The sequence below is a fragment of the Dunckerocampus dactyliophorus genome, chromosome 4, assembly GCF_027744805.1.
Source record: "Dunckerocampus dactyliophorus isolate RoL2022-P2 chromosome 4, RoL_Ddac_1.1, whole genome shotgun sequence".
NCBI lineage: Eukaryota > Metazoa > Chordata > Actinopteri > Syngnathiformes > Syngnathidae > Dunckerocampus > Dunckerocampus dactyliophorus.
This window is the reverse complement of record NC_072822.1, coordinates 11,192,242-11,220,238: the sequence shown is the minus strand read 5'-3', so window position 1 is coordinate 11,220,238 and position 27,997 is coordinate 11,192,242. Positions and strand designations below refer to the sequence as shown.

The following is a 27,997-nucleotide window of genomic DNA, read 5'->3' as shown; positions in this document are numbered from 1 at the left end:
TTGTAATTTAAATAGGGTGAGATAAGAAGTATTTTGTACGTATATAATGATCAGATAATTCCTATTTAAAGCAGTAGCTCGACTGACCGTATCCCACGGTGGGCAGGCCCAGGTGTTTCATACGGTTCTTGACCAGCTCAGACAGCTCCTGGCGCTCCGAGCGGCGGTAGAGGTTGAGGCGCTGCTGCGAGATGCGCTCTGCACGGCTGGAGGGCTTAGTGTTCTTCCTGCTCAGACGCCTCGCCCACTGCATGCTCTTCTTCCTCAGCAGCGGGTGCTCTGACTGCTCGCTGCCGCTAGAGTTCCTGTGGGCTGTCTTTTCCTTCCAGGACTCTTTGCGGTCGCGATGCTCCTCCCCCTGCTCCACGTTGATTGACACCTGAGACTATGAGTGGTAAGAACCAGTTACACACACCTTTTCGCTATTGCACTATTTAACAAAAATAACCATGATGTAAAGTTGCATGCTTAGCCGGGTTGATGGGGGGGACAGTTTAAGCTTACCTGCACATAACTGTCCTTGCACTGAAACAAGAGAGGAACAAACGCACATCCAAACAAAAAGAAAAGACGGGTGCATACCAAGCAAATTATTTAAAAAAGACAATAGTAAATATACTACATTTACTATTTTATCATTCCCTTTATAAATGGAAAGCAAAAGTGCATCACATTTTTTGTTATACAAATGAAGATTTTGCAAGGGATGACAGAGAAAGCAAACACAAGCTATCAGGTGTCAGAGAAAACTTGCCTCCGAAGTTGAGAACATATGCGACTCTGTGCGGTAAATCCCGATGGGGATCTCAGCACTGGAGGAACAGAGCTTTTGGAAGAGTCTGCCGTACGTCCTGATCCACAGGTCCTCCTCTGTGATCTTCATCTGGAATGGAATGGACAGTTGTGTCAATGCAGATAGGTAAATCACCTACTGAGGAGGCTGTAATACGTTCCACTTACAACACACAGGTACCCAGAACCTGGTGTTGAGTCCAGACCGAGAAGAAGCCGAGCAATAGCGATCATGTAGTCCTTCACGAATGACTGTCAAAGCAGAGTGAAAGGCTGCTGTGAAAAAGACCTTACAAAGTATTGTTTAGTAGTGTGGGGAACTGCAAAAAACATGCAACTGCAAACACCTCTGTGGCAAAGTGGAGACTGTGGAGTATGATAATGTAGAGTTCTAGAACAATGTAATGTTAGCACGTGTCTTTATTTTTGTCATTTCTAGCTGTGTATCCTCAAATGAGCAATGAGTGACCATTAATGCTGGAATCCCAATTCGAGAAGTCAAGGAGGTACTATGCAGTGCACAAGGCCATTACTGTATATTTCTTTTAACAGCTGCACGGTGGCCTAGTGGTTAGTGGTCAGCATGTTGGCCACACAGGCAGGAGATTGGGACGACCTGGGTTTGAATCTCCGCTTGGGCATCTCTGTGTGGAGTTTGCATGTTCTCCCCGTGCGTGTGTGGGTTTTCTCCGGGTACTCCGGTTTCCTCCCACATTCCGAAAACATGCATGTTAGGTTAATCGGTGACTCAAAATTGTCCATAAGTATGAATGTGAGTGCGAATGGTTGTTTGTCTATATGTGCCCTGCGACTGGCTGGCGACTCGCCTGAAGTCAGCTGGGATCGGCTCCAGCATATGAGGATAAGCTGGTCTAGAAATAGGATGGATGGATTTCTCTTAACACCGTCATTGTTTGTTGTCCCACCTGGTAGAGCAGTGTATCCAGCATGCTGATACTGAAGACCCTGCCTGCTGCGAATGGCAAGCGGAACATAAATGCCAAGTTGGAGCCCTTATCTCGTTCTATCTAAAAAAAAAAAAAAAAAAAAAAAAAAATTAAAAAAAGGAAAAAAATATATAGGTTAATCTACATCTTTTATGGTCCTCCTACAATATGCTTGGCTTGTTCTATGTTGAGGTGGACGGCTTAAAGGTAACTCACCTTCTCCAGCTTGGACAGAGCAAGCGAGTAGCAGTCCTTTGCTCTGAACTGCATGAACCTCATGTTTGATGGATGTGTGAGCTCAGTAATGATGCTGAGGCTGGGGAACAGTCTGACAATAACACATCACAAAGATGAAGCCAAGCAGTGGGAAATAAAATACTGCATAATAGTACTGTATACTAATATTCTATCTTCCTGCTACCTGAACATAGTCTGGACATTGACGATGGTCTTGGCGTCTGCCATGTAGTCCTCTTCGGCACTCATGGTGCTTTCCTTGTCCACAACCACCAAGTTGTCAGCATAGATGATTCCACACTGCAGCAGGTTGTCCAAGCTGATCCATTAAAAGAAATATATACATGATTATATTTTTTTTAATTCACTTACTTCTAGGAGGAGAAAAGGGGGTGGGTTGGGGAGTGGAGGTGTAGAAGGACTGGACTGGAAGCCATTGGAAGTTTTGGAGGATGAGGGTGATGTGATCACAAAGGCGAGAATAACATTGTAATAGTCCAAGAAAAAATAAATCGTAACTTTTGTAGGTTAAAGTTGTAATACCCCACAAAAAGTCCTAATTTTAAGGGAAGTTGCAATATAACGAGCAAAAATATAGTTATTCACTTCATATTACCCCACTAATATATTGCAGGTCTCTAAAGAAAGACTGAAGTCTGATCCCACACTGAATTCACCTTTGTTCTCGTAACTATTAATTCTATAATTAATTCTCGTAATATTTCAACACACCAACGTGATGTTTAAGGTTAAGTATCACGGTAGCTTTGCAACTCTTTATTGTAACTTCAATTAAAAGTTATGATATTTAGTTAGAAAAGTTAGTGTGAAAAGTCAGCCTTCACACTTGCTGTTTAATTCTGTTCAAAACATCACTGTCAAACTCTGTAAAGTACAAAAAGCAACCGTTCAAAAAGTTAATGGGTTTAGATGTTCACCATTAGCTGACGTCAGGATGGAGGTTTTGCTTTCTATGAGCCATTAACACTGTGTGCACTAACATCTTCCAATGACTGTGACTCAACCACTTACTTATCGATGGTGCCGGCCATGAAGTAAACCATTGGGAAGCAGCAAATGGCCTCTAAGAAGTGGTTGTCTGGCCTGAGGGAAAGAGGAAACATCACTGGTTAGCATCCCACATGCATCACTAGTGGAGAAACCCATATAGAGATCATGACATTGTGGGATGGGATTTCCCGAAGTAAATTTGTTGGGATGGGAGTAGCGCGGTTGCTGGTAGCTTATTAATTAGTCATGTATTTAGAGGGAATTTCAAAATAAAGATGATCAGGATCGGAAGCAGTTCTACGACCATGACATCTTCAAAAAAAGAAAACAACAACAACAACAACAACAAAAAAGACTTACGGGTAGTCCAGAAGAAGCACAATAGGGTTGAGTTCCTTCCGGGGTCGATAGTATGCTCGCAGAGGGACAATGAAGTTGTACAAACCGTTGCCTGCCGTTTCTGCAGACACTATAATCAGCTTGTTTTTGAAGCCATACGCTTTGGCGTCTTCAAAGCTGTTGTGCGTACAGCCCTGTCATCAGATAGGAAGTGTTCATTTGACTGAGGTGCTACATGGTGAGCGTTTGTCTTCGCCCGTGTGAGAGAACTCGCCTTGTCCAGACGCAAGCAGCAGAATGGAGCTTTCTGAGGCAGGAGATGGCACAAGGTCGGAGAGCTCCCGATGTAGGGAGAGTTGGGGGGGTAGCCCTTCACAAAACTGCCAAATAGAAAAAGAACAATAAATAATTTAACAGTACTGTAAATAAATTATGCATCAAAAAAATTAATATAAGGTTCCTCCCACATTCCATGTTAGGTTAATTGGAGACTCTAAATTGTCCATAGGTATGAATGTGAGTGTGAATGATTGTTTGTATACAGTATATGTGCCCTGCGACAGGCCAGCAACCAGTCCAGGGTGTACCCCGCCTCTTGCCCGAAGTCAGCTGGGATAGGCTCCAGCATACCCGTGACCCTAATGAGGATAAGCGGCACAGAAGAAAATGTAGGCTTACATTAAAAAAATATGTACAAATGTGCCTAAAGTTTGGACACATCTTCTCATTCAATGCGTTTTCTTTATTTTCATGACCAGTTACATTGTAGATTCTCAAAACTATGAATGAACACAATTGGAATTATGTACTTGTACTTATGTGTAAAAAGTGTGAAATAACTCTAAATATGTCTGATATTTTAAACATATATTTGATGTCTTATATATTTTTTGAAAGCGCTGCAAGCCCCTGGTGTTCTCTCAATGAGCTTCATGAGGTGGTCACCTGAAATAGTTTTCACTTCACAGGTGTGCCTTGTTAGGGTTACTTAGTGGAATCTCTTGCCTTATTAATGGGTTTGGGACCAATAGGTTGTATTGCGTGAGTCCAAATCTTTGGCCTGTACTGGATATAGTATATAATCACAGTGTTGGACTTTATTAATGCATCACTACGTGTTTACCACAAGATGGCACTGTGGTACTTTCACGCACGTGCATGAGAACTACTCTACTGATGGACGAATTGGAAAGTGATTAAAAAAAAACAACAAAATGGGGAACCAATTTACTATACTTTCATTAACAAATAGGATGGACTAATGGGATTTCATACACCTTTCAGAATATTTACTCTGATGTTTGGTCACCTAAATTAATAATTTATAATCTAGGGACACAACCAAGCAGCCATTAAAAGTTTATTATGCAAAATTGAATTTTTAATAAAGTTCTAAAATGTGTCCCAAGAGCCTGTTAATGACCACCAAACTTGAGAAAGATCTATAATCGTCCTCTCGTTTGTGAAAACGTGACTATAATGTTAGCGCTCTAGCTCACACAGCTATGCTCGTTGCTAATGTTTGTGTCCTCCTCGCCTCCATATGTTGTTGAAAACACCATCATGGGACCACTAAGACTTCTTGAAAATAGTTATAATACGGAACCTTCAAAACCTTTAAAAATTTATAGTGGTAGTAGTTTGCAGTAGAGTAGAGCTGCACTGCAAATTATTTTTAATGTTCGCTGGAGTGCACAGAAGCAGGTGTACCTAATGTATGATGATGTTAGCATGGGTGATCTTGGAAAAAGATGTGTGCGAAAACGGTTGTGGTGGTTCCTGTGACCTGCTGAACCCTCATGACCACTGAGAGAGAGAATACGAGGTGAGCTGCTCACATGATGGAAAGTGCTGACCTCCCCTGCATGCCACACCATGTTCGTCATTGTCAAGTCCGCCCCATTCACCATCACGACACACTGATTACATGTCAAGCTCATCTATCTCCCGTTACGGCCCGTGAGACATGCAGGAGGTGGGGAACAGGTCACATCAATCCTTAAGAGAGTTCATTATGTTATGGCGAGGCCTATTCGGAGTGAATGATCAGACGTAGTGGCTGTATCACCGCAGCGGGATTTATTAACATCTCACATGGCATCACTTACTCCGACCCAACAGAACCCTCCTCATCTGATTGATTGGTCTCATCTTCCGACTGGTCGCTGAGGAGGTCACATGGAAGAATAGCAGAGGAGTCGGCGATCTCCAGGACTGGCGCGATGCTCGGCCTGCGGCTTCCTGCGCCGTTCTCTGTCGGCAAGGTCAGCTTGCCAGTTTCCTCAGGGGGATCGGGATTCTGGAGGTCGATGGCGACAGTACCTGCATGTAAACACAGAAGACCCAGTCTAGTAAATTGGATCCAAAGGGGGCTAGACAGTCAGGATTATACAGGGTATATCATGTAGTATCGTCCAAGGTGTAACCAATTATTCCGTCCACCAAGGAGGTTATGATTTCATTACAGTTTTTGATCTTCCATAAATAATCCCATGAACACACCATTTTCCAAATAAAACAAAAACAAACACTTTTTAATGAAAACCAATCTTAAAATCCACATTTGCTTCTCAGCTTTCGATATCGCATTTGTAAAACTGCTTTTATTGTCGGACTTTTGCCTTTTACTCGTTTTGTTTCAGCTGCGGTTGTTGGTAAAGTGCTTTATAAGTAAAGTTGGTGTGATATGGTAAGGTAATTATGAACTCTATATGTTCTATATGCCAGGGGTTTTCAAAGTACAATGAGTCTCCCCTCAGAGAAAATAATGTTTCTGAAGAATGTTTTGTGACATTTTCTGCCCATCCCAGCTTCCGGTTTCTCTCTCATCCTAGGAACTAAAATCAATTCATTTTGCCTTTAGACATAACTTCGGTTAGCCTAGCAGGTTTTCCTTATTTTTCTCAAGCTGCTGTGCCTCCGCTGAAGTCATTGGCAGCCTCACACTTTGAAAGCTGCTGTATGTGGGGTCAGAAACTGTAAAGCCAAAGTCCAGTTCCATTAAAATCAGAGATCACATGGGGTTGTATAAACAATGTGTCATAACTTTTACATGGTGTTTGACCTAAACTCTAAAAGTTGTGCTCTAAAATATATTAATATAAATTTAACAGTAAGATGACAACTATACATTCCTCAAAGATGTGTAACTTTGTTGAACTCTGAGTTCAAACCGTCCTTACTTTGGTAAAGCTTAAAAAATTGTATATTTACTACAACTACAAATAACCCCACACCCTTTAATCCCTTCCGAATAATCGTGTTTTGCTTGTAAAGGTCAATTGTCCGCCGTTTTGTGAAAATCAGGAGCAGCATGGCATGCATTTCTCAACAAATGTGCAACTGATGTAACAAACCAGCCATTTTGTACAATGATGTGTGATATATGCACAACACATACATTATATTAGATACGTACATGACATCATTGCTAAGTTGATTAGTACACTTTTGTAGAAGGTGATATGTCATGCACAAACTTACCATACGAAGTGGCCTGATCAACTTTTACAGGTCAAAGAAAAAAAAGCACAACACAGTAAAGTCAGCCAGGAAAGTAAAAAAAACACATAAGGAAAACAATCATGCACAACTGTTAGCATAAAGCGCTTGCAGCAGCCATTCAATGCCATTTATTGTGAGTAAACATCAACATCTATTCAAAAGTCATGTATCATTCCTCCCTGCTCTCACCCATGCTGGCAATGATGCTGTGCACGGGCAGCCGAGAGGGGGCATCGTAAAGGCCGGTGACGGGCAGGCTCTTGTTGTGCTTCTCCTCCTGCTTGAAGATGAAGGCTGAGTTCTCCTCCTTGGTGATGTTGATGTAGTAGCAGGTGTCGGTGGCAGCCATGATGTGACGGGGGCCAGGGTTTAATAGGATGCTCTTGTTGTCCTCGCGCTTTACGCCGATCAGACACACACCGTACCTGGCAGACGACCACAAAACAGTTTTTTATGCTGGTTTATTAGTCAGACACTACATAAGGTACCGCACAATTGGATGAGATACAGTATAAGAGGTGGTGGAAAAAAAAGCTTTATTATCTTTGTAGAGGCAGTTTTTAATTATGCAAATATTGCTTTGCATGCCATTTGACTGTGCATAAAGAAATTTATGGTGATTGCATAATACAGCCATCTATATTGTCCAAATTACACCCGGAGAGGTTTTGCTTACTTCTTATGAGCATGGAAAGAGGCGTAAGTGAAGCTTTTCCCATCATACTCGCCAAAAAACTTGCTGTCACACAATCGGATGTGGTAGACTTCGTTCCCGGAGCAGCGCCCGTACATTCTCTGCCACTGCTCTGGTGACAACTGTCCTTCCCTGCAGACGTAATAGCAGAACAATGAATCTCTCACACTGATTGATTTCTGTACAATAGCAAAGGAAACATGGGAAATTAAGTGTCACTATATATGTCTGTATTCAGCAGTTTCTTCTAAGGCATTTAATTTGCATATATATTTATTCCCTTCATGCCAATAGAGCCACACCAGTAGAAATAATATGGATATATGGTCTCCCCTCTGTGGACTGCAGATAAGATGTATAGGTCACCTTGCACAGACTGTGAGACCCAGCCAAATTTATAGCCTAACTAACAAGGAACATCGGATGGTTTGCGATGACAAGATGCCAGTAAAAAAACCTTTATGATGTGTAAATATTTTGCTGATGCAATGAATATTTGCCATTGACCGATAATATTTGTCAGTGTGTAATGAATGTGTCTGCTAAAACAAGAAATACTGGCAGGTAAAGACTATAATCCTTACAAATATGAACAATTAATCATAGTTGTTCGAGCACACTAGTTAGTTTAGCCGCACTTGACATGACATGAGCATTAGTTCCACCCCGAGCATCCTCATTGAGACACAGAAAAATGCAGGCAACAGCCCTCTGTGAAATATGTTAAACAATTAGTTGTGTAACTCACTGTCCTCTGGAGGTGTGGACGAGGAGTGTCACTAAGGTGGACATGGCCGGACACACGCAGTTCAGTGCCAGCATGGCGTATTTGAACTCCTCTTCACAAACTACATGGTCTGTTTTAAATGGGATATTATTGGCAGACATACATTAGATCTCAAGAATTGTTAAGCAAAAGATTGTACAGTATTGACAAACCTTTGGGTTAACAGGTTACACCAAACTCATCCAACCATGACTAAGGACATGAGTTTTTGTCACAGTCATGTGAGAACTAAGGTATCTAGTCGACCCATTGATTGGTAATTTCACTGAGTGATTAAGTAGGTGTGTCCCAAAACTTTTGTCCAAAAAGTGTGACGGAACCTTATGTACTTACCAGCAAATTTTACATGGAATTTGTTTTCCGGTTTGAGAATCTGAACGTAGAGAGGACAGTTGGGAGCAAAGTCCTTGGCGGCCCAAGCTCTCAAAATAGTCTGATGATCCTGTGGGGGAACATTTTCAAATTGTAGTTACTGATCAAATGCAGTTACAAGGACATTGGATTTCCTCCCAGACTCAGTATTTCTTATATTCAGTGGCAGTTCCAGCACACCCAAACACCTTAAAAAAAAAAAAAAAATAATAATAATAATAATAATAATAATAATAAATGCTATTTGTAGTGCACCTTTCATTTCAGTGGAATCTCAAAGTGTTACAGTAAAAAACAAGGTTTTAAAAACAAAGACTTTTACTTAAAGATAAAACACTGCAAATTAAAAGAATGTTTAAAAGCAACATCAGCTGTAGACTGTAGAAAAAGAAATGTCTTGAGGTGCGCTTTAAAAGAGTCCAGGATTCTGCATTTTTCATAGTGGTTTAGGTAGGGCATTAAGGAGCCGGGGTGCAGCTGCACAGAAGGCTGGGTTCCCCGTGATACGGAGCCTGGTGGGGGGAACCTGCTGCCTGTTGATCTGAAGTGGCGGGCAGATGTTTGGAGAGTGAGTAGTTGTTGTAAGTAAGTGGGTGCCTGACCAGTGATGCATTTATAGGTGAGGAGAAGGATTTTATATTAAATCCAGGATGACACAGGGAGCCAATGCAGTGGGTGGGAGTGATGTGTTGACATTTCCTGACTTTCATTAGTATTCTGGCGGCGCTGTTTTGGATGTGTTGCAATGTTGGGACGTCCTTGCCGGGGATTCCAATGAAGAGTCTGTCACAATAATCCAGTCTTGAGGAGATAAAGGCATGGACAAGTTTTTCTGCATCTGGCAGGTTTAGAAGGGAACGGAGTCTGGAGATGTTCCGTAGCTGGGAGAATGAGGTCTTGTACAGATGTTTTATGTGATTTTTAAAGGACAGTTGTTGATCCAACCAAACTCCAAGGTTGGTGACTGTGGAAGAGACTGTGATGACCTAGTCATTGAAGGTGAACTGGGATATAGGAGAGGGGTGCTAAACAAGGTCTGCCTTGGTTTACAGAGGCGCTTGAGGCAGTTTTTATGTACTGTGTAGTTGTGTGTCGCCAGCATAGCAGTAAAAGGACAACCCAAGCTTGCTGATGGCACTGCCTTCAGCTCACAGAAGAAGAGGAAGTATAGTGTGATTTAAAAGTGCTAAATTGAGAGAATTTGAGAATTGAGAGAACCAGAAAATGACAAATGTGGGTGTGACTTACAGCAGCAGTTCGGTCACCCTCGTTCCTGCTGCTGAGGATGAAACAGGCCTCAGCGTCATCCATTCTGTATCGTTGCAAGACAAATGAAGGCAGAGTCAGAGGCAGCCGTACCTAAGAAAGAGGCTATAAACTATATACTGTAAAAGCTATACCAAGGGTATTCTAGTTACTGTATATAGTATTTGTCAGTGATAAATTGCCGCTGGATTTGCAATATTTGGTATGACAAAATTAGAGTTACAACTTTGTGTTAATTTCTAAATATGCTCACTAAAAAAACACAAATCTTTATATTTTTGTGAGCACACAGCTACCCACTTGGCCCTCATCAGGTCCTGGTCTTTGAGGGCAGACCCTTGAAGGTAGATGACCCTCTGAGACCATAGAGGTATCTGGAGGATACGCCGAACCTGAATGTCTATATCGGTTGGACACAGGATCACCACATAATAATCCTGAAAGACAGGCAAACACTGACTTGCATAGTGTGTACAGCCAAGAGTCCCCTAAGAGTATATACTGTGCGTTCTTGGAAATGTTTGGATCCAAAAAGACAAGGCATGTTCTCATGTATACCTGTAACCTGGGGTGAGCGTAGAACTCATTGAGAAAATCCATCAGCAGGTCTATCTTCAGTGAGCTGACACACAACACCACATGCTTCTCTGTTTGTGCTCGGTGGCGACTGTAGTTTCCTCCCAATTTTTGGCTCTCCATCCACAAGTAGGCTAATTCTTCAAACTGAAACAACCACAATCAAATACATCATGACAAAAGAAGCAGTATCACAGTAAAAGCAAGCATAGAACAACTCAATGTACTTGTTCGTTTCAACATTGTTACCTGTAACGGGAGCACCACCAGTGCCACGCAAATAAGGATGACCACCAGCAGTTGCGAGGGCCAGATCTGTGGCGTAACATCTCCATAGCCCACAGTGGAGAAGGTAACGATGCAGAAGTAGAATGAGTCAAACAAGGTCAGGTTCTTTCCAGCCCTCTCAAGGTGCTGGATGCCACATGCTCTGCAACAGCAAAAGAAACACAGACTTCACAACATTTAAAATGACATATTTGAATGCATGACTGAATGCAGCTTCAAGTTTGTTTTGGTTATTTTTGTAGTTTACTGATAAGTCAGCGAAAGAGGTGGTGGAGAACTACTGTACTAGACTAGACAAATTCTGTTAGGCTCTGTTAGTCTGTCCATTTGTTTCATCAAGGTTTTTTAAGACTTAGCTGTGAAATAGAGCTGAATTTCAGATATCAGCATAATAAATGTCAGGGACAGTAATTGAAGTGACATCCAAATTTTGTTTACAGTAGACATAGTTCCAGACTTGTATACAGTGAGTTAGAGTCAGGTGGTACCAGTGACGCACGGTGAGGTTCATTGCTGGTGAGGCACTGACTCCTTTGGAGTTTTTACATGTTAATACATGTTGCTATTGAAAAGGATAACCAAAAAAAAGAGGACAATAATTCACTTTGGTGAAAATGTTTTGTAATTCATAATTTGAGATTAAAAAATAAAAATGATGAGATTAAAAAAATCATAATTATGAGATAAATCATGAGATAAAAAGTCCAAATTACCAGATAAAAAGTCATAATTATGAGATAAATACACATTGTTGTGTATTTGTCATAATTTCTACCTTTTATCTCAAAATCATGAATTTATCTCATAATTATAACTTTGTAGCTTTGTAGATCATAAGTATGAATTGTTATCTTGTAATTTGGACTTTTTATCTCATAATTATGACTTATCACATTTCAACTTTTTCTCTCATAATTTAAACTTTTTATGTCATAATTATGTCTTTGTTATGTCATGATTTCGACTCACAATTTTGTTATGTCATAATTTCGACTCACAGTTATGAGTTGCCATTATGAAAGTCACAGTGTATAATACATTTAAATGTTTCTGCAACATTATATTATTGGTTATTATGTTGACAAACAGAAACTGGCAGGTGCCATGAGCCAACTCAGTGTGCACTAAAATATGGCAGGCGGGGCTTGCGCACTAAGCCGAGAAGCCACGCTCAAGGTGGCCTCATCTTGGTTTTCTTCCCTGTATTTGATGAGGAAATCAAATTCAGCCAAATTCAGCTATTTTTACTTAAAACAATGTTAAAAATGACTGGAATCATACAAAAAATACATTTATAATACAGTTCAATGGACACATTCATATTTATTTTATGTTATTATTCCTTTTTGTATTTTTCATCATGAGCCTCACCTGCCTCCCCTGACCGCAAGTCACTAGGTGGTACAAAGTTCTCTCAAGTAGAATGAGGATTCACTTACCCAGTGAAAACCAGACACAGTAAAGTGCAGATGAGGATGAACACCTGGTTGAACATTGCCGAGTGTGTCCTCTGAATGGCACGATGGAAATCATTCTAGGAGCAGGACACACACTATCAGTGTTAGTGCATACAGGTCATCTGCTTTTGTATGTGTGGGTATAGTAATGATTAGTGTTAACAGTTGTTCCTTTTAGTAGTTCTGCATGTCGCCACCTCTCCAGCTTGTCCCTGCTCTTACACCATGTGCCAGTCTGCTTGGCACCAGACTAGACCATCTGCTCAATGGCAGGAAGCACTTCCTCTGACAAGGATGCCTCCGATTTTCATGACATGCTCCATCGACATAACCTGGATGACTATGTAGTATGATATACTTCACATTAAAAATACATACCACATAAAACAAAAGAAATTACTGGTTCTTGTTGGGACATATAAGAATGTCAACAAAAAAGCAGCCTGGAGACAGTCACTCCAGCAAACATACGCAATTATTAAATCGTTTACATATCATCTGGTACTTTTGAAATGGTGCCGATTAGGGGTGTCACAAGAGCTTGTGTCTTGAGATCTTGCGACATTAAAATGTGACGAGGTTTCTTGTTTGGAGAACAACTGTCTCACGAGAACAGGGCAGCCAGAAGCCAAACAGACTGTGAACTATGGCATTGCTACTATGAATGATAATAAACGTAATATGTGGCATTAAGTGGCAGCGTTCTAGACATTCTTGAAAGCACGCATGAAGTGCTATACACACACTTTAAACCCTACAATCCAACCTACTTTGGTGTTCCCAGCGTCACCGTCATGATGTGTGGACATTTTTTTCCATTGTTGAACAGCTGCTGCGTGTGTTAATGTCCAAACAGAAGCTGTAATAATTCTAGATTTGATCAAAGTTACTAGATTTATCAGATCAGAACATGTAGATGTTTCAGACTTGTCTACACCCTTAATCACTGTTATCATTAATCATCATCAACATTAACAATGGCAGACTCGGGTCTGCTCGGAGCAGGTGTCCGACCACTGTGCACCATGGCAGCCACAGCAGGTGGCTCCCTTCGCTCTATACTCTGATTCTCCTTACACACAACTGCATGGTTTCGTGACTCGGTTAAATAAAAAAAGTTTGTTTGTCCAGTCATATTGTTTTATTGCACTTTTCTTAAAATTAATGTTAAAATCTTGTCTCGTCCCGTGAACCCAATCTCACGTATAGTCTTGTGAGTTGGGTGTCTCGTGACACTCCTAGTGCCAATGCTTAAACGGTGCACAAACTGGTACTTAAAAGAAGGAAAATGGAAACATTGAGTCCAAAAACAATTCTATTTTTACAAAACCATGTGACATGCAAGGTAAAAAAAAAAACTGAATAGTAATTTAAATGCTTCAATAATATAAGTAAAATAATGAGTAATAAATTCACCAATATGCAATAAAATCCACAACTATTTTGTCACAATTATCACAGCAAAACCCGCAGCAACACAGCACACGGAGAATGTGCAAAAACACAAACTGCTTGTGTCGATGTTCAGAATTTCCCTGCTCATGAATGCACCTCGCTTACTGTAACCGAGATTGGTGGATAATGAGAAAATGTTGTCTTGCTGAGCACCGGATAAAAAATGTGTGAGGTGTTGAACCGACCACTGCTGTTGCTGTGTTAAGGTCGGCAATAAAGTTTAAAAAGAGTGTCAGACTGTGCGCGTCTGTCAGGATGCAATATCACCTTCTACCACTTACTGTAGGTGGCTGAGTCTGCATTCATTTAGCACTGAAATGAGGCATCGATAGCTACTTTTTCTCCCGGTCTGCTTATTATAATTTACATTAGTAGTAGTACGCATCCCTACTGGCAATATATCTGTGTAGATTCTCAGTCAACCTGGTCATAGTAATCTGCAAATCTTGAATCGAGGCAACTGGACTTTTGTTGTCGATCTTTCACCTTTAGTCCAAAAGACTTCTTTAGCTCTAAATTTTTAAGTGAGGACTTTCCCTCTTTATGTTTCTGGTGTCCTCTGCGGGTGGTCACAGTTGGCTTGTTGTTGTTGTTGCCTAGTATGGTTGGTGGTGAGCGACCATCCTGCATAACAATAGGTCACTTTCCTGCCTGGTGGCAAAACAGCTCGTTAGTGGCCATTCTTCCTGTGGAATGAGACAATCTGGGGGACAGATGTCAGGACATTGTTGTAAGTAGGTGATATCCTCCTCTGTCCCTCGTTTGATATGAAGCCATTTATGTTCTACAGTATATAAAAAAACTCATCATGTGGTTGGTGCTCAAAGTGCTGTAGTCATATAAAGTGACTTATCATTTTCATTAATGCATTTCATATCAGCAAATAGGCTGCAGGCGGTAGTACACGGGATTTTTTTTTCCATTTTCTTAAATACAGTATGTTAAAACATTTTATGCAATTAATGAAATAAATTAGTTACTGCCGTTAACGCGCTATTTTTGACAGTCCTACTAAAAACTACTAAGTCTTACAGATCACTTATGCACATACACAGTACACATATAACTGAATAATAAACAATAAATATAGCAACCTCTGATAAATCCGTGTCAATTTCAGACTTAAAATAGTGTACCGATTTAAGCCTCGCACATTTTCGGTTTGACCACGCCCGCTTCCGGTTTATGCTCCGCGCATTCCGCGTACAGATACTGATAAAGATCATTTAGATGGGTGAACAGATACAGATAGCGGTGTAGTCACTCATCCCTAAAAACATATACTTACAATCATATTTTCGAGGGCCCCCTTGGCTAGCCAGCAGTTAAGAAAAACAGGAACAAATATATTTCTTAATGGAGGCCAGAAGATCTTAAAGGAAAAACAGAGGGATATTAACAGTCAATACAATTGATGTTGTGGGGTATTTTCATCCTTTGATTGTCCACAACAGCTGAATACCAAATTGATTTTGAACAGAATAGGAAGGTGCCCATGCTAACAAGCAACACACTTGTGAGGAGTGTCTAATCTATTTATCAATTACTTACTGTGATAATAAATGGCACTGTATTGATCATCTCCAATATGAAGGATATCTGGAATATTTGCTCCCAAATGTTGCCCTGAAGAGGAAATTGATAGAGATTAAAAGTGTCAAAAAAAGGTCAGTAAAGCAAAAAAAAAAAAAAAAAAAAAAAAAAAAAAGAAACAAATGAAATTCTAATCTAGCTAGGAACAGGTCAGGTGGTCAATGTCATGTCAATGAGGAAGGTTTGTGTCTTGGGAATCAGGAAATTCAAAAGCGCCTCTTCTCTCAGAAGTAGGGCAATCATATGATTTTGCTCCAACAGCTCCAAATCACCATTTCACATGATCGGGGAACTCTGACGCACAATCACAGCAGTGAAGAAGTTACATATGAAATGTGTACATCTATAATGAGTAGGGATGACGGTCGACACTGGCATAAAAATGAGATTGTTTTTTCAGCCAATAATGATATCGGTGCACGAGTGGGACCTCATCAAACTACACTGTGTCCACAGAGTAACAAGTTCAGTATGTCCGCAGTCTGGAATTATTTCCAAGTTTCGCCTTCGGATTGCAAATATGTAATTTGCAAAGACTGTAAAGTGTTGGGTCAGATTCCTCAAAAAAGGGGATTAGGGAGGGTGCCGTCACTTCAAGGGGCATGACGCACAGACTACAGTGATAGAAATACAGTGATAAATAGAAATATACTGCAAACACATTGAATAAACAGGGGAAAAAGTGTTGCAAAAGTGTGTCACAAAGAAGATGAAATAAATATTACTAAACATACACGTCACAAATGTAACCAGCGTAGTCTGCATATAATTGAACTAAAATTGAATTGTGGAAAAATATATGCAAATGAGCTGCTTGACATATGATGTGAAATTATTTGTGCGTTATTTCTCTGGTTTTACGTCAAAATTCAGACAATAACGAAATGGACACTGATTCAAAATCAGAAATATGGCGTAATCGTTACAATCAGGATTTATATGGATCTATTTTTTCCTAATCAATACTTTGTGGAACTGTTTTTTTTTTTTTTTTTTTAACATCACACTTCCACTCAAGGTGAAGTGTGTTACGGCAGTGCAAACTAACAATGTTTTAAAGAACACAGTGTTGCGTCACTTACTCGTATTTAAAGTAAGTTCAAACCATTTATAGCATTTTACTGTGCTTTCACTGAATAATAAATGTTCAGTAAACATAGTTTGTTGTTTAATGAGTATTATGTCAAATTAAAGCGTAAAATGTAGGTTTTGCTTGCTGTGTCACGCTTTTGGGCCCTCTTTCAGGTGACTGACCCTGTTCCGTTTTGCTTGTGTATAATGCGGCTCCACCTTCATAGTAACCTTGACTACTAGTGAGAAACTTGTACCGCTGCACATGCTTTCCAGCAAACAATGTGTATTTGTGAAACGCATAAAGCATAACGTGTTTATTGCACTTCATTCATTTGAGGGAAGCGCTGTTGCAGATACTGGTATGGGTTGATATCAGTATCAGTAATGAAGTGCTGGATAATTGTGCTGGATATCAGTAAAAAAGCCAACACTGAGCATCTGTAATAATGAGTGTATAAAATTCTTGGTCTGTTGTCTTTAATAGTTGGCATGGTAACAGTTCCTGAGACAAATTGGCAGGCAGGCAATAAGAGAAGTGTGCGTCATCAGCAGGTAAAGCTGTAGACTCTGACTCGGTTCTTTACCTTGTAGCTGAGATATGTGATCAGCATGGTTTCCAAGAAACTGATTAAAGCCACTGTCACCTGAGGTAGAGCAAAAAATGACATTGGTGAAAGCTTGGAAATTGAAAAACCTGTGGTTCAGTCTTCACAACTGTTCTCTCCTTTAATCTAACTGTATAACAAAGCATATCCAATTCAAAAAATTGGGTACAGTATATATATATACTCACTTGTATGGCCCACAAGGGATCAGGTCTGGTAACCCAGAAAATCAACTTCCTTTTTAAAAAAAAAAAAAAAAAAAAAAAAAAGAGTACATATGAACATCTAACGGATGAGGCTCCGTCTTTTTTTAAAAATGGGAGGAGAACCTACCAGTTGATTTCTGGCGACTCTGTAGATGAATTTGGCCAGCTAGAGTTTCTAAAGATTGCACTGATTCAAAAATATTAAAAAAACAGAAATAAATATGCATACAATGAATCAATAAAATAAATTAATTAATGGTGCAGTGAATTAAGCAACTCTCACCATGGACTGCCATTGGTCTCCTTGGGGTTGTCCAGGCTGACTCTTACTATGTAGAGGACACAGGTGAGAATCTTCAGGGAGAAGTTGAAAAGGCGGATCCTCAAACCTGTGGAACAACAATTGACTGTCTTCAAAGTTTTAGGTTCGTTGGTTTACAGTAGTGTCAGCTGAATTTCCTGTGGTTTCAAGCGCAGCACACTTTTTTTTTGTCATGAAGCATGAATAATGGAGCTGCATGCTGTCATGACTAATTTTCCTCAGGACAGTAGATTCCAAATCCCTAAAGAATAACAGAGTAACTCTAGAGCTTTCCTGGGATGAATACTGCTGCATTGTACTTGCCAAAATGAAAGGGTTAGTTTTTTTACATCAAGTTGTATGACATCACCATCAGCAGTGTAGTGCATCAACAGTGACTTTTCTCTCACTTCGTCCCATGAGCTGAGTTCTGGCATTGAAGAAAGTAGTTCCAGATAGTTAGTATCGTCAGAAAAGCAAATTTCTTATGGGAAAAATGGATTCGGTTAACATCTAAGTTAGAGTCGGCCTTTCTGTAATTACTGACGCTAACCAAAGGTCCACTGTAACTTTTTAACATATCTTTACAAAATATGAAAGTGGCCCTTCAATTAAAGTGTCCTTTAATTTGCCATTATTTGGCCCTAGGTGGAAAAAGTTCGGCTGCAACTGCTTTAATGAGAAACTTGGCTGTAATTGCTCTTGTTGACCACAAGGCGTGTTGCGCAGCTTCACGTACAGTATTATCGTTAATGTTTAAATGATTGGACACAAGCTGCAATATTACCTGCTGAGCACTGATGGGGAGCAACCTGCCCCTGCAGAAAACTGACATTTTCATTTAATTCTGTTGTCTTTCTTAATAGTGGTGTCGCAACACAACAGGACAAAAAAAAGAACAAGCCAAAATGGGCACCAATGTTCTGCTCATCTTGGTATGTTATATTTCCTCATTAGAAAAATGTGCAGCCCTTCCTGTCAATAAAAGAGCTGCTGTTTTCAACATGAGGCCTAACAGGAGCTCTAATGTAATAATCAAAACCCCATCTGAGACAGAAATTGGATGTATCATCAGTGAGTGTACTTTCCTACACAATACTCTTTGCTCATCGGTTCCGAGCATCTCACCATTTGCATTATCAGATAGTGGTGGCGTAGTGCTGGCTGTACTTACTTGACCTTTGGTTTTTGATGAAGAAAAGCTTCAGCCTCTCCTTGAAGGTGTTTTCGTTTACATAGAACTCCACCTGCACCCTGCGGGAACAGTCACATTCTCTCTGAAATGTTTCTATTTATAAAAAGTTGTTAAGTCAAGCATGCCAAGTTTGGCGGTGCTCTGGTGTTCACAACGTATCTTCCATTGCTTCCTGTCCTCACTAAATATTCCAAAACAGACACAAAAGCAGTTTCCTATAATTATATTAAACCCAGACAGCCCAAGTTGGGGCACCAGTGCAGACAGTAGCTGAGCGACAATCATGTAAATTACACCCCAAACAGTTCCACTGTTCACTATATGATGACTATGCTAGCCACAATTGCATTGTAAAATACACCATAATATATGATAATAGATACTGGGGATGGACATTCGACAAAATTTCCAATTAATCAGTCAATATACATTTATTTATCATGGTTAATTGGTTCCAGACCCCCCGTGGTGAATGAATTAAGTAAGATTCCTTATTTATAACTGGAATACTTTCACAGTTAAAGCACAGGAAATCAATTTATGACCTCCTAAATATGTTTTTTTTGTACATTATTAGAGCCCTCTAGACATGAAATAACGCCCCTATGGTCACCGTTGCACTGGTATTACCCAATATAGTAGACATAATCATAGAAAATAAGACAGACTTACACATGTCAGCATTGGAGTTTCATGTTGTTTCGTTTTTACTACCGGTACTTCCTGCGGTGGCTACTGTCACATAAATGTGAAAATGCTTAATTTAGGCCATAAATACGTACATTTTGCTATTTTGCCCCTATATCCTTCGCACTTTTGCAGCATAATGTTGCCCTGAGGAGGTCCGCCTGGATGTAGCTCAGCTTCCCAAAGCTGACATCATGTTCTTCTTCTTCAGACGACAAACTAGTTGAAAATTAATGAATAGCGCCTCTGCCGGTTGTAACCAAGTATTGCGCTCCATTTTTACCTCAATTGCTTCAAGACACGATTAATGTGCAAACAATTCCACACAATCCCCAATATACATAGAGGGATTTTTAAAAATCCATTTATCTGCAACAGCATCCATAAATGAAAGCTAAAGGGAAGCACCTGGTGGACCAAATGACCATTAAAGATGGGATGATGATGTCGTAGGTAGCTCAGATGAATACAGATTATGTAATGTAGTGTCCCTTTTGTCGCTAATGAACACAGAGGGAGGTATTAAAGGAACACAGAGCTGACAAAATGAATACATGAGGGCACAACAGAGCTGTGGAGGAGACAAGTGAGCGTTAGGGCAATTGCAGCCTCCAACATAAGGAGTTTGAGTAGGAGGAAGGTAATAAGAAATGGAGCATCCCCCCGCTAATTTCCCCCTTGCATCCTATTGGCTCGGTCGCCATGGATACAGCTTCCAGGGAAAGAAATGCTCCCTCACGTGTCTGTGAGCTTTCAAAACAAGGAATTAACCTCAAGCTGACATGATCTAACCCACAGGCTCCATTATCTCAGTCACACAAACACACAGCTGTGGGTAAAGCATGAGAACAATCAGAGGCATGGACTTTGCTTGATTACATGATGACAGAGATTTACTGGCGAGTCAGAGGATCAATAATTTATATGGTCCAGGTTGTCTCCGATGAAAACAGCTGTCAGATCGGACACAGGTGAGAAGAGCTCAATGTTTACCCAGCTTGCCTACAGCGGCGTGAACGTTCTTAGACAACACAGTACAACTTGAAATGCGACTCCAAAATAAACTCACATCTAATAATAATTGCTGTGATGTCATGCTTTGTTTGAACTGGCTTGTACTGTGCCTTGTGTTTGTCTGCGTTGCTGTGTGGGCGGGTGAGATGAGCGGAGTAGCACACAGCCTCCAACAATAAAAAAAGCACTTATTGTTGTGTTATGTTTCAAATGGGCTAGCAGCAATGGGATGCATCAATGTGCTCATTTGCTATACTGCTGAGGGTGACAGAAGGGCCTATCTTGGACAATACCCAGATGCGAACGCACTTGGTACGAATTGACCCCACCATGCTTTACGGAAGCTAAACTCCAAATTCTGCTCCTTTATCCTGATTTGCACCAAAAATTAAGATTATTCCTTCACGTCTTAACCATTTACACAGTTTTGTATCTAACTAACAAAGCACAATTAAAATATATCTTCCTTGGTGGAGGTAAATATCTCACTGTGAATAGACCAGCAGGGATTTTGTCCATTGTCCCGTAATTCTTATCGCTGAGAAAAAACATGTTCATTTCTTTTATTTACATCTCACAGCTGCCATCGCATTAACAGCTACTGAAGAAAAACACTGCAGTGCATTAATTCAAATTAAGGCCAGAAAAAGGAGTCCTTCTGCTACTGTTAACAGCCACTGTCCCACAGCAAGATATCGCCAGTCGGCGTGGTAGATTTCAAGAGAAATTTACATTTTTATTATTATTTTTTAATGATCTCACATTGCCTTGTAAGCAGTATAAAATAAAGTTTTTATGCATACTTTGCTGTAGGGTTCCTCCATTGGAGAAAGAAGCATTTGCAGGCACTGTACTTCATGTGCACCTGATATAAAGGCAGAAGCCACCCTACAACTATGCCTTGCTGTCATGAATATTCAAAAGGCTGTATTGTTTTTTGTCATTTTCTCCTGCATCATCTAAGTGATGGTGTTCCAACAGTATAAGCTATTGTGGAACTGGCTTAAGTCCAGACAAGAAGCAAAAATACTGAAGAGGGAACTGCATAAGTTTCATATAATCATCGAAATGGGAGTTGGTTGGCCAGCGGCTAAAGCAAAAATCAACAAAGATTAATTTTTGGTCCTCTGAGTCATCATTACCTGCTTTAAGAGGCAATATACAAAACACAAGAAGCAAGGAGCTGTGGCGAAGGTCCAAACACTACTAGGAACACAACATACTGCATTTCAGTGCTTCTCAAATAGTGGGGCAGACCCCCGCCCCCCACCGGTGGGACGCACTGAACTGTCAGAGGGTGTGCGAGAGGCAGGGAGTGCTTTCAGTGTTACTGCAGACCTGTCAATATGTACAAATTTGTCTACTCAACAATTTGTACCCAAGCTGCAATTTGACTCTTGAATATGCTTGTATGCATCACAGCTGTCCATTTTCATGCAATTTCCTGGTTTCAGCTTTGAGTTCAGGCTGTACAGTACAGATAAGTAAATATATAGTATGAGTTTCTCAATAGTATTTCAAATCGGGGAGGAACATTTCTGTCCCCTAGGGAGGGGCATGACAAAAAATAATTGAGAACCGCTGCTGTATTTATGCATCGTGACAAACTTTGGAATAGTTTCTTCTTGATGACTCAGCATTTAAAAGTTTATTGATATAATGCAGTCGTCGTAAGTCTTTCAAAAATCAGTTAGGGCTTTTGGACTCAAATGTGCAGCTGTAGCAAAAAAGTGGACATGGAAAATTTCTATGTCAACTCCATATATCAACTGGCAACTAGCCCATGGATGACACCCGGCTGGCACACAAGTGCGTCCTGTTGACTCTTGCAAAGATGAAAATCTAGAAAAAGACTTGAGAACGTTCTTGTTTTTCTTGCAATGACTAACAGACTAACAAAGATCCTTAAACACAGAGGGCTCCTGCTGAAGAAAAGATCGCTTGCAGCCTTTCACAGCGTTTTTGAGGGACGGAAGCTCACCTTTGCTCACTGCTGTTCTGCCATCAGTTCCCAGCTCTTATGAAAGTACAACCAGGAGGTACTTCACAAAAAAACACGGCAGTTTGATGAAACTGACCCACCCTGTGACAAACCTTTTTACTATGTGAATTGATGCAAAAAATATATTGGTATATATACGATATACGATAGTTCTGTATGAACTACTGTATTGGGTATTATGTTTTAATGGTGTGTATATGGATAAATCCATATGAATTCAGCTACTCACATGACCCTAAGAATAATGTGAAGGGAGAAGCCCTTAACTTTAAACTAAAAGCAAATTCTACCAGCAAAAGTTGCCGTATTTGCGTGCATTGCTAAAAAGATCTTTGTCTTTACCTGCCATCGTTACAAGCTGAGAAGAAGTATTCTAGGAAGTCACTGTAAACATGTTTTTATTGCTCCTCTTGAAAAATAATGACATACACGGTTGGCATCGGGTGATTATGACAGCTTTCCCAAAGGCTTTGGCTTATGAACATGAAATAAAAACCTGATTGCTTCCTGTGATGCTTAATGACAGCGGAGGCTTTTATCTGCTAACCACAGGAAATACTTAAGTGAGATATCAGGTGTTCGGGTGGCGCTTGTTCCAGAAGAACAAACTCAGCAAATGTGTTAAAATATTTATGGGACGTATTGTAATTGTTTCTGGGTGTCGCTCGGAAAATAAGGTGCCATAACCTCTGCAAAGCATTTTACCGAATCAGCACAAGACTACAGATGACGGGAATGCGTGTATATCAACATGCTTACAAGTCAAGGCTTGCTAGCTCCCCACGGATGGAAATCCATTTTCTAACAGTAGCACAGGATTGTAAACACATAAATATTAACTACATGGTAAATGATTGGTGTGACTACAACGTATGAAGAACCTCTCCCAGACCCCGCTTTGTTTGTGTATGACCGTGTAATCTTAGCATGCACAATGTACACACCTACAGTATACGTCTTACCAGTGCATCATATACAGACAATTCAACAAGCCATTAATGACACATAAGCTGCCTTTTCACCATTTGGTGTAATGTGATTGGCTGTTAGACGGAAAAAAAATTCTCTGTGGAGGTGTTGCCACAACAACTGTTGAAAAGGTAGCCATAAATACAATCTGGAACAGTATCATTGCCCGGGACAATGATTATAAAACCACCAAACATGGTCATGACTTTAATATGTAATGTAAACAGTGCGACATGTGTCTTAGTGTTGTTTTCCCCAAACCATCCTTTGTGCCGTAAACACTGGAAGACATAACCCATGCCATGCAAGCATGATGCCGCCAGAGACTTACTGGGCATTGGTTGAGTCCATACTGTACTCCTCCTGATACCTGGATGCAGCACACATGGACACAGATAGGTATGGGTTAGCAATGCAAAAAAAGGGAAGGAAATGAGGGGAAAAGAAAGAAAAGGATTCCACAGCACATTGCTTTTGTTGGCATCAACAAATGCTGAATGTAAGCGCTTGAGGAGAAAGAACAATAGATACTACACTTAATGCAAACCATGGGAGACCCGTAAAGACACCTTCTATGGTGAACAACTATCATCATTTACAACATTTATGTAACATATGTCAACTTGTGAAATAAGCGATTCTGCATTCGCAATCCTGCAAATTGGCAGATTTTTTAAAATGTATTTTCTTCTCTGAAAATAGGATGTTTTTTCCTGCAGTAAACACATCTCAATCCCCCTCGGTAATAATTTATAAATATGTGACAATACAGCTAAAATGTACAACATACATTAGTAGTGAGTACCTGTGCATTTTATACTTTAAAATGTGTTTAATACGCGTGTGAGGCATACTGAAGCAAGATGGGGGAGGGTTCTGTAGCTGAATCTAAATCTTATAATTACAAAAGTGACTCGTATTGCAAATGTTGAATGGAAATCTGAGGAGAATGTCACTGCCAAGCTAGCAGAAGTGCCTGGAGTGGATGGAGCGAGCTGTATGTCACAAATAGGCGTATTTATAACTTAGTTAATTACTAGTTTTTCACCATTCTCTGGTGGTCCTGCAATGTAATCTCCATGAAAAACAGGAATCTACTATATTGCAAAAAAAGGTGATTGTTTAGAAGTTAAGGCTGCTTAGTGTAAAGGCTTCTGACAGGGAGTCATCGCCATTGCTGCATTTGCGCCTTTGTAAATGGGCTAATGGAATGTCCATTAAAGCCAGGAAGACCTTCATATTCTATTAATCACAAACTTCTTGCCATTTCAACAAGTCAATTACTCCAGCCGCAGGGATTCGATAAAAAAAAATCCCCAGTTGTGGTTATGTAGTTATGACCAAAAGCTGCTTTTAGTGACGCTCCAGCGACATCAAAACAACAAGGGATGGTTATGCAGTACGTGCTGTGGCAACAACGTCTATTAGATCACTGGTGGTAATCTGACAGTACTTCACTTTGCAATACAGACGCTATCCGGCTGCAAAGAACTTCAGCAGTGGAGACGCTGAAAATCTGAAACGACGTACACTTTAAAAGCACCCTTTCCAACATAACAAGACAAATCCATAGCCATGCAATCAGCATTGCATGCCCATCACATAGAGTAACCAACCAAATGTTAAGATGATCGAGACATTTAAGAAAGGATACAATCGTCACCTCTGTGCAGCCGATGTCAAATCCGAAATAGGAACTGAGCTAGCAAGACAACAAGTGGAAAGCAGCACTTTGGAAGCATGCTTTCAACCACATTCCCTGCGATGGACTGACTGATGTGAAGAGGGAGGGACTCGCACATGGGCATTATCTCTGCAGCAATTTCAAGGGCAAATGGGATATGTAGTTTATCTCACAACAAGATTGCCGCTTCATATTTTCTATTTAGCTAGAGGAGGGGTCAGGAACCTTTTTGGCTAAGAGAGCCATGGAAAGCCATATATTTTAAAATGTGTTTCCAAATAATATTTTTTAACACTGAATACAACTAAATGCGCATGTTTTTATGCAAGACCAAAAATGTTACAATAAGTCTCTGAATGTATTATTTCTATTAACACTGTTATACTGAAGTTATTTAATAAAAAAATAAAATACTTTTTACCATTAATATGGCTATCTTCTTCGTCAAAAGGGTTTGCTCTGCAGAATTAGATAGTTGACTATTTGATTAAAGGAGGGAAGTTTACTTCTTGACCTCTCAATGACCAAGAAAGGTTGCCCATCCCGGAGTAGTCTAACGAAAGCATGTACGGTTAATTTTGTTATTTCTAGCCATGTATCGACAAATGTCACAATGACAAGCAATGACGATTTGCCATAGAAAATGTCCCAATAAAGAGTAGAGCTGTGGTGAGCAGAGTAGGTACTGTGCAGTGGAAAAGGGCGATTGTAAGTGCATCATTACAGGATGGATCGTGAACGTATTATCACCCAAAGGTGGCGAACATGGTTGAGTTGAGTAACACTCCAATTCCGTTCAAGCTACACAATCTTGAACGCAACAATGCCACTGAAAGAATCCCCCTATTTCCACTTTCTCCAAGCCTCCTTACTGAATCCGCGTAAAATACTGCTCTCAGAAATACAAGTGTGGGTCTCGTCTCTAACACGCTTGTCACACATGACACGCCAATTAGAGACTCACAAATCTCACTGTCACATGTGTTACTGTTTACACATGAATTTACTTGTGATATTTTTATTAGTTGTTTTTCCAGGCAGGGCAATCGGGTAAATCTTTATTGTGGGTTGCTGATGACTTCATTAAGGATGACACTTAAGGGTGGACACTTAACACACTCAGAAGACCACTTTAAAATAACTTATTAAAACATGGCGGATGAGATCAAAATGAAAAAGTAATTGTTCTGCGAGTGGGCAAGAAGTTATGACATCCTTAAAATGTGTACTTCACTGTATTTTTCCCTGTGTGACTTAAAAATGAGCAAATTCAAAAAACAATACAAGAAGTTGGGGTTTGCTAAATACAAGGCAGAAGAGTCTTGATTATCACAATGATGTTCTGTCAGGTTTGTTATTTTTTTTGTTCTTTAAAGTTTTGTTCTTTATTCATATTTATTTTAATTATTTCTTTATTTATTATTATTATTATTATTATTTTTTGGGGTCTTACCGTTATCTATTAGGTATTATACTGACTATCACAGAAAACATGACATGGAATGCAGGAAGTGAACAACATGTACCGTACTAGATGTAGAATAGATGGAGGGTAGGATTAAATAAGCTTTGCTTCTTCCTACTCCTTTTGGACATGTGGACCTGTGAAAAAATGATTCATGAGATGTATTCCATTGTAACCTTCATGTTCAAATAAACTAAACTAAACCAAACCAAAATATATCCTATTTAGGATCTCTTGTCTAATATTTCCTTTTGGATCCAACACCTTCCCCAAAATTTCACTCTTTATTAAGAGGCACACGTATTCGACGAAATACATCCATCAATTGTGACAAGATGATGAGATGTGGTTGCTGTGGAAAAACATTCAAAGCAACAAGAACTATAACTTGACAAAATGCTTCAGTGACTGACAGTCACGGCAGCTCTACAGAAATCTCAGCTGATGAGAAGGATGTGCTGCCTTTTCGTCTCTTTATGAAATTGCCTCTTTGCTTCTGGCTGAATGTTCAGTAGCGCTTCAATCAGCCTGTGCAATATGCTGACTGACCATTCAAATTTCCCACTGAGGCAATATGTTGCCAAGTGCGGATGCGGACAAAATAAATCTCTCTGTTTAGACCACATTCTGTTGTTGAAAGCCCTCCAAGACTCATTAAGCACTGACAGTGCTGACCTGTCATCTGTTCAGGCGTTTTTCCTTTACACACAAAAACATAATAGGGAGGACAATTTAGATGCAAAAATAATATATTGTACTCTTGCACAAGGCCAGAGTATTGATCTCCCTCCCATTATTTTCACACCAAGAGGACACAAATCCCACGGTGACCACATTTCACTACCTCAAGATGCTGAAAGAAACCTGTCAACATCCTGAGAGGGTGCACTGCAACACTAAGAGCTCTCAAAAAATCAGTACATCCTTCACTGAAAATGGCGTGAACGTCACAATCAGCTTTGTCTGGTAGCTGCATCAGCTCTAACGAAATGCAGCAATCATCATTATAATAGCTTGGTCATGGTTTAATACTATATATATTAATATATTATGAAAATTAAATGTGAATATACTTTAGAGTAGACCGTGTACAGCTACGTTTCAATAAAGCAGTATAAAGTGAATACACAGGTGTGGTACCAAGATAATTGTGTCGTGCCTACAGTCAAGCATGATGGTGGTACTGTGATGGTCTGGGGCTGCATGAGTGCTGCTGGCACTAGGGAGCTGTGGTTCGTTGAGGAAAACGTGAATTCCAACATGTACTGTTTCATTCTGATGCACGGAATGATCCCTTCTTTTGAAAAACTGCGCCGCATGGCAGGTTCAACAAGCCCAAACACACCTCCAAGGTCAAAAGTGCCTTGCTGAGGAAGCTGAAGGTAATGGAGTGGCCAAGTATGTCTGAGCCCCTGTTGGGCATCCACAAGGGGAAAGAAGCTAGAGGAGCACAATGTGTCCAGCATCCACCAGCTCC

At 40.2% G+C, this 27,997-nt stretch overlaps 1 protein-coding gene across 23 annotated transcripts in view; it reads right to left on the bottom strand.

The window, feature by feature from the left end:
* Positions 1–27,997, bottom strand: part of LOC129179361 (potassium channel subfamily T member 1-like) — a 59,462-nt gene that overhangs the window by 8,795 nt on the left and 22,670 nt on the right. For 7 of the 23 annotated variants that reach the window (XM_054772511.1, XM_054772512.1, XM_054772518.1 and 4 more), the window contains 29 exons: positions 23,703–23,741; positions 18,679–18,758; positions 17,487–17,592; positions 17,331–17,390; positions 17,186–17,234; positions 16,977–17,036; positions 15,277–15,351; positions 15,014–15,097; positions 12,253–12,347; positions 10,775–10,955; positions 10,508–10,672; positions 10,250–10,386; positions 9,932–9,995; positions 8,645–8,753; positions 8,273–8,381; positions 7,507–7,656; positions 7,020–7,255; positions 6,810–6,830; positions 5,435–5,648; positions 3,601–3,706; positions 3,348–3,520; positions 3,009–3,080; positions 2,161–2,295; positions 1,956–2,067; positions 1,719–1,820; positions 961–1,044; positions 755–883; positions 505–525; positions 88–385 (listed from right to left, as the gene is read on the bottom strand). In XM_054772511.1, coding sequence (XP_054628486.1) covers positions 88–385; positions 505–525; positions 755–883; positions 961–1,044; positions 1,719–1,820; positions 1,956–2,067; positions 2,161–2,295; positions 3,009–3,080; positions 3,348–3,520; positions 3,601–3,706; positions 5,435–5,648; positions 6,810–6,830; positions 7,020–7,255; positions 7,507–7,656; positions 8,273–8,381; positions 8,645–8,753; positions 9,932–9,995; positions 10,250–10,386; positions 10,508–10,672; positions 10,775–10,955; positions 12,253–12,347; positions 15,014–15,097; positions 15,277–15,351; positions 16,977–17,036; positions 17,186–17,234; positions 17,331–17,390; positions 17,487–17,592; positions 18,679–18,758; positions 23,703–23,741 — 3,266 coding nt within the window. The remainder of the gene's footprint in view (positions 1–87; positions 386–504; positions 526–754; positions 884–960; positions 1,045–1,718; positions 1,821–1,955; positions 2,068–2,160; positions 2,296–3,008; positions 3,081–3,347; positions 3,521–3,600; positions 3,707–5,434; positions 5,649–6,809; positions 6,831–7,019; positions 7,256–7,506; positions 7,657–8,272; positions 8,382–8,644; positions 8,754–9,931; positions 9,996–10,249; positions 10,387–10,507; positions 10,673–10,774; positions 10,956–12,252; positions 12,348–15,013; positions 15,098–15,276; positions 15,352–16,976; positions 17,037–17,185; positions 17,235–17,330; positions 17,391–17,486; positions 17,593–18,678; positions 18,759–23,702; positions 23,742–27,997) is intronic. The other 16 variants (XM_054772530.1, XM_054772529.1, XM_054772528.1 and 13 more) reach the window with 7 other exon arrangements.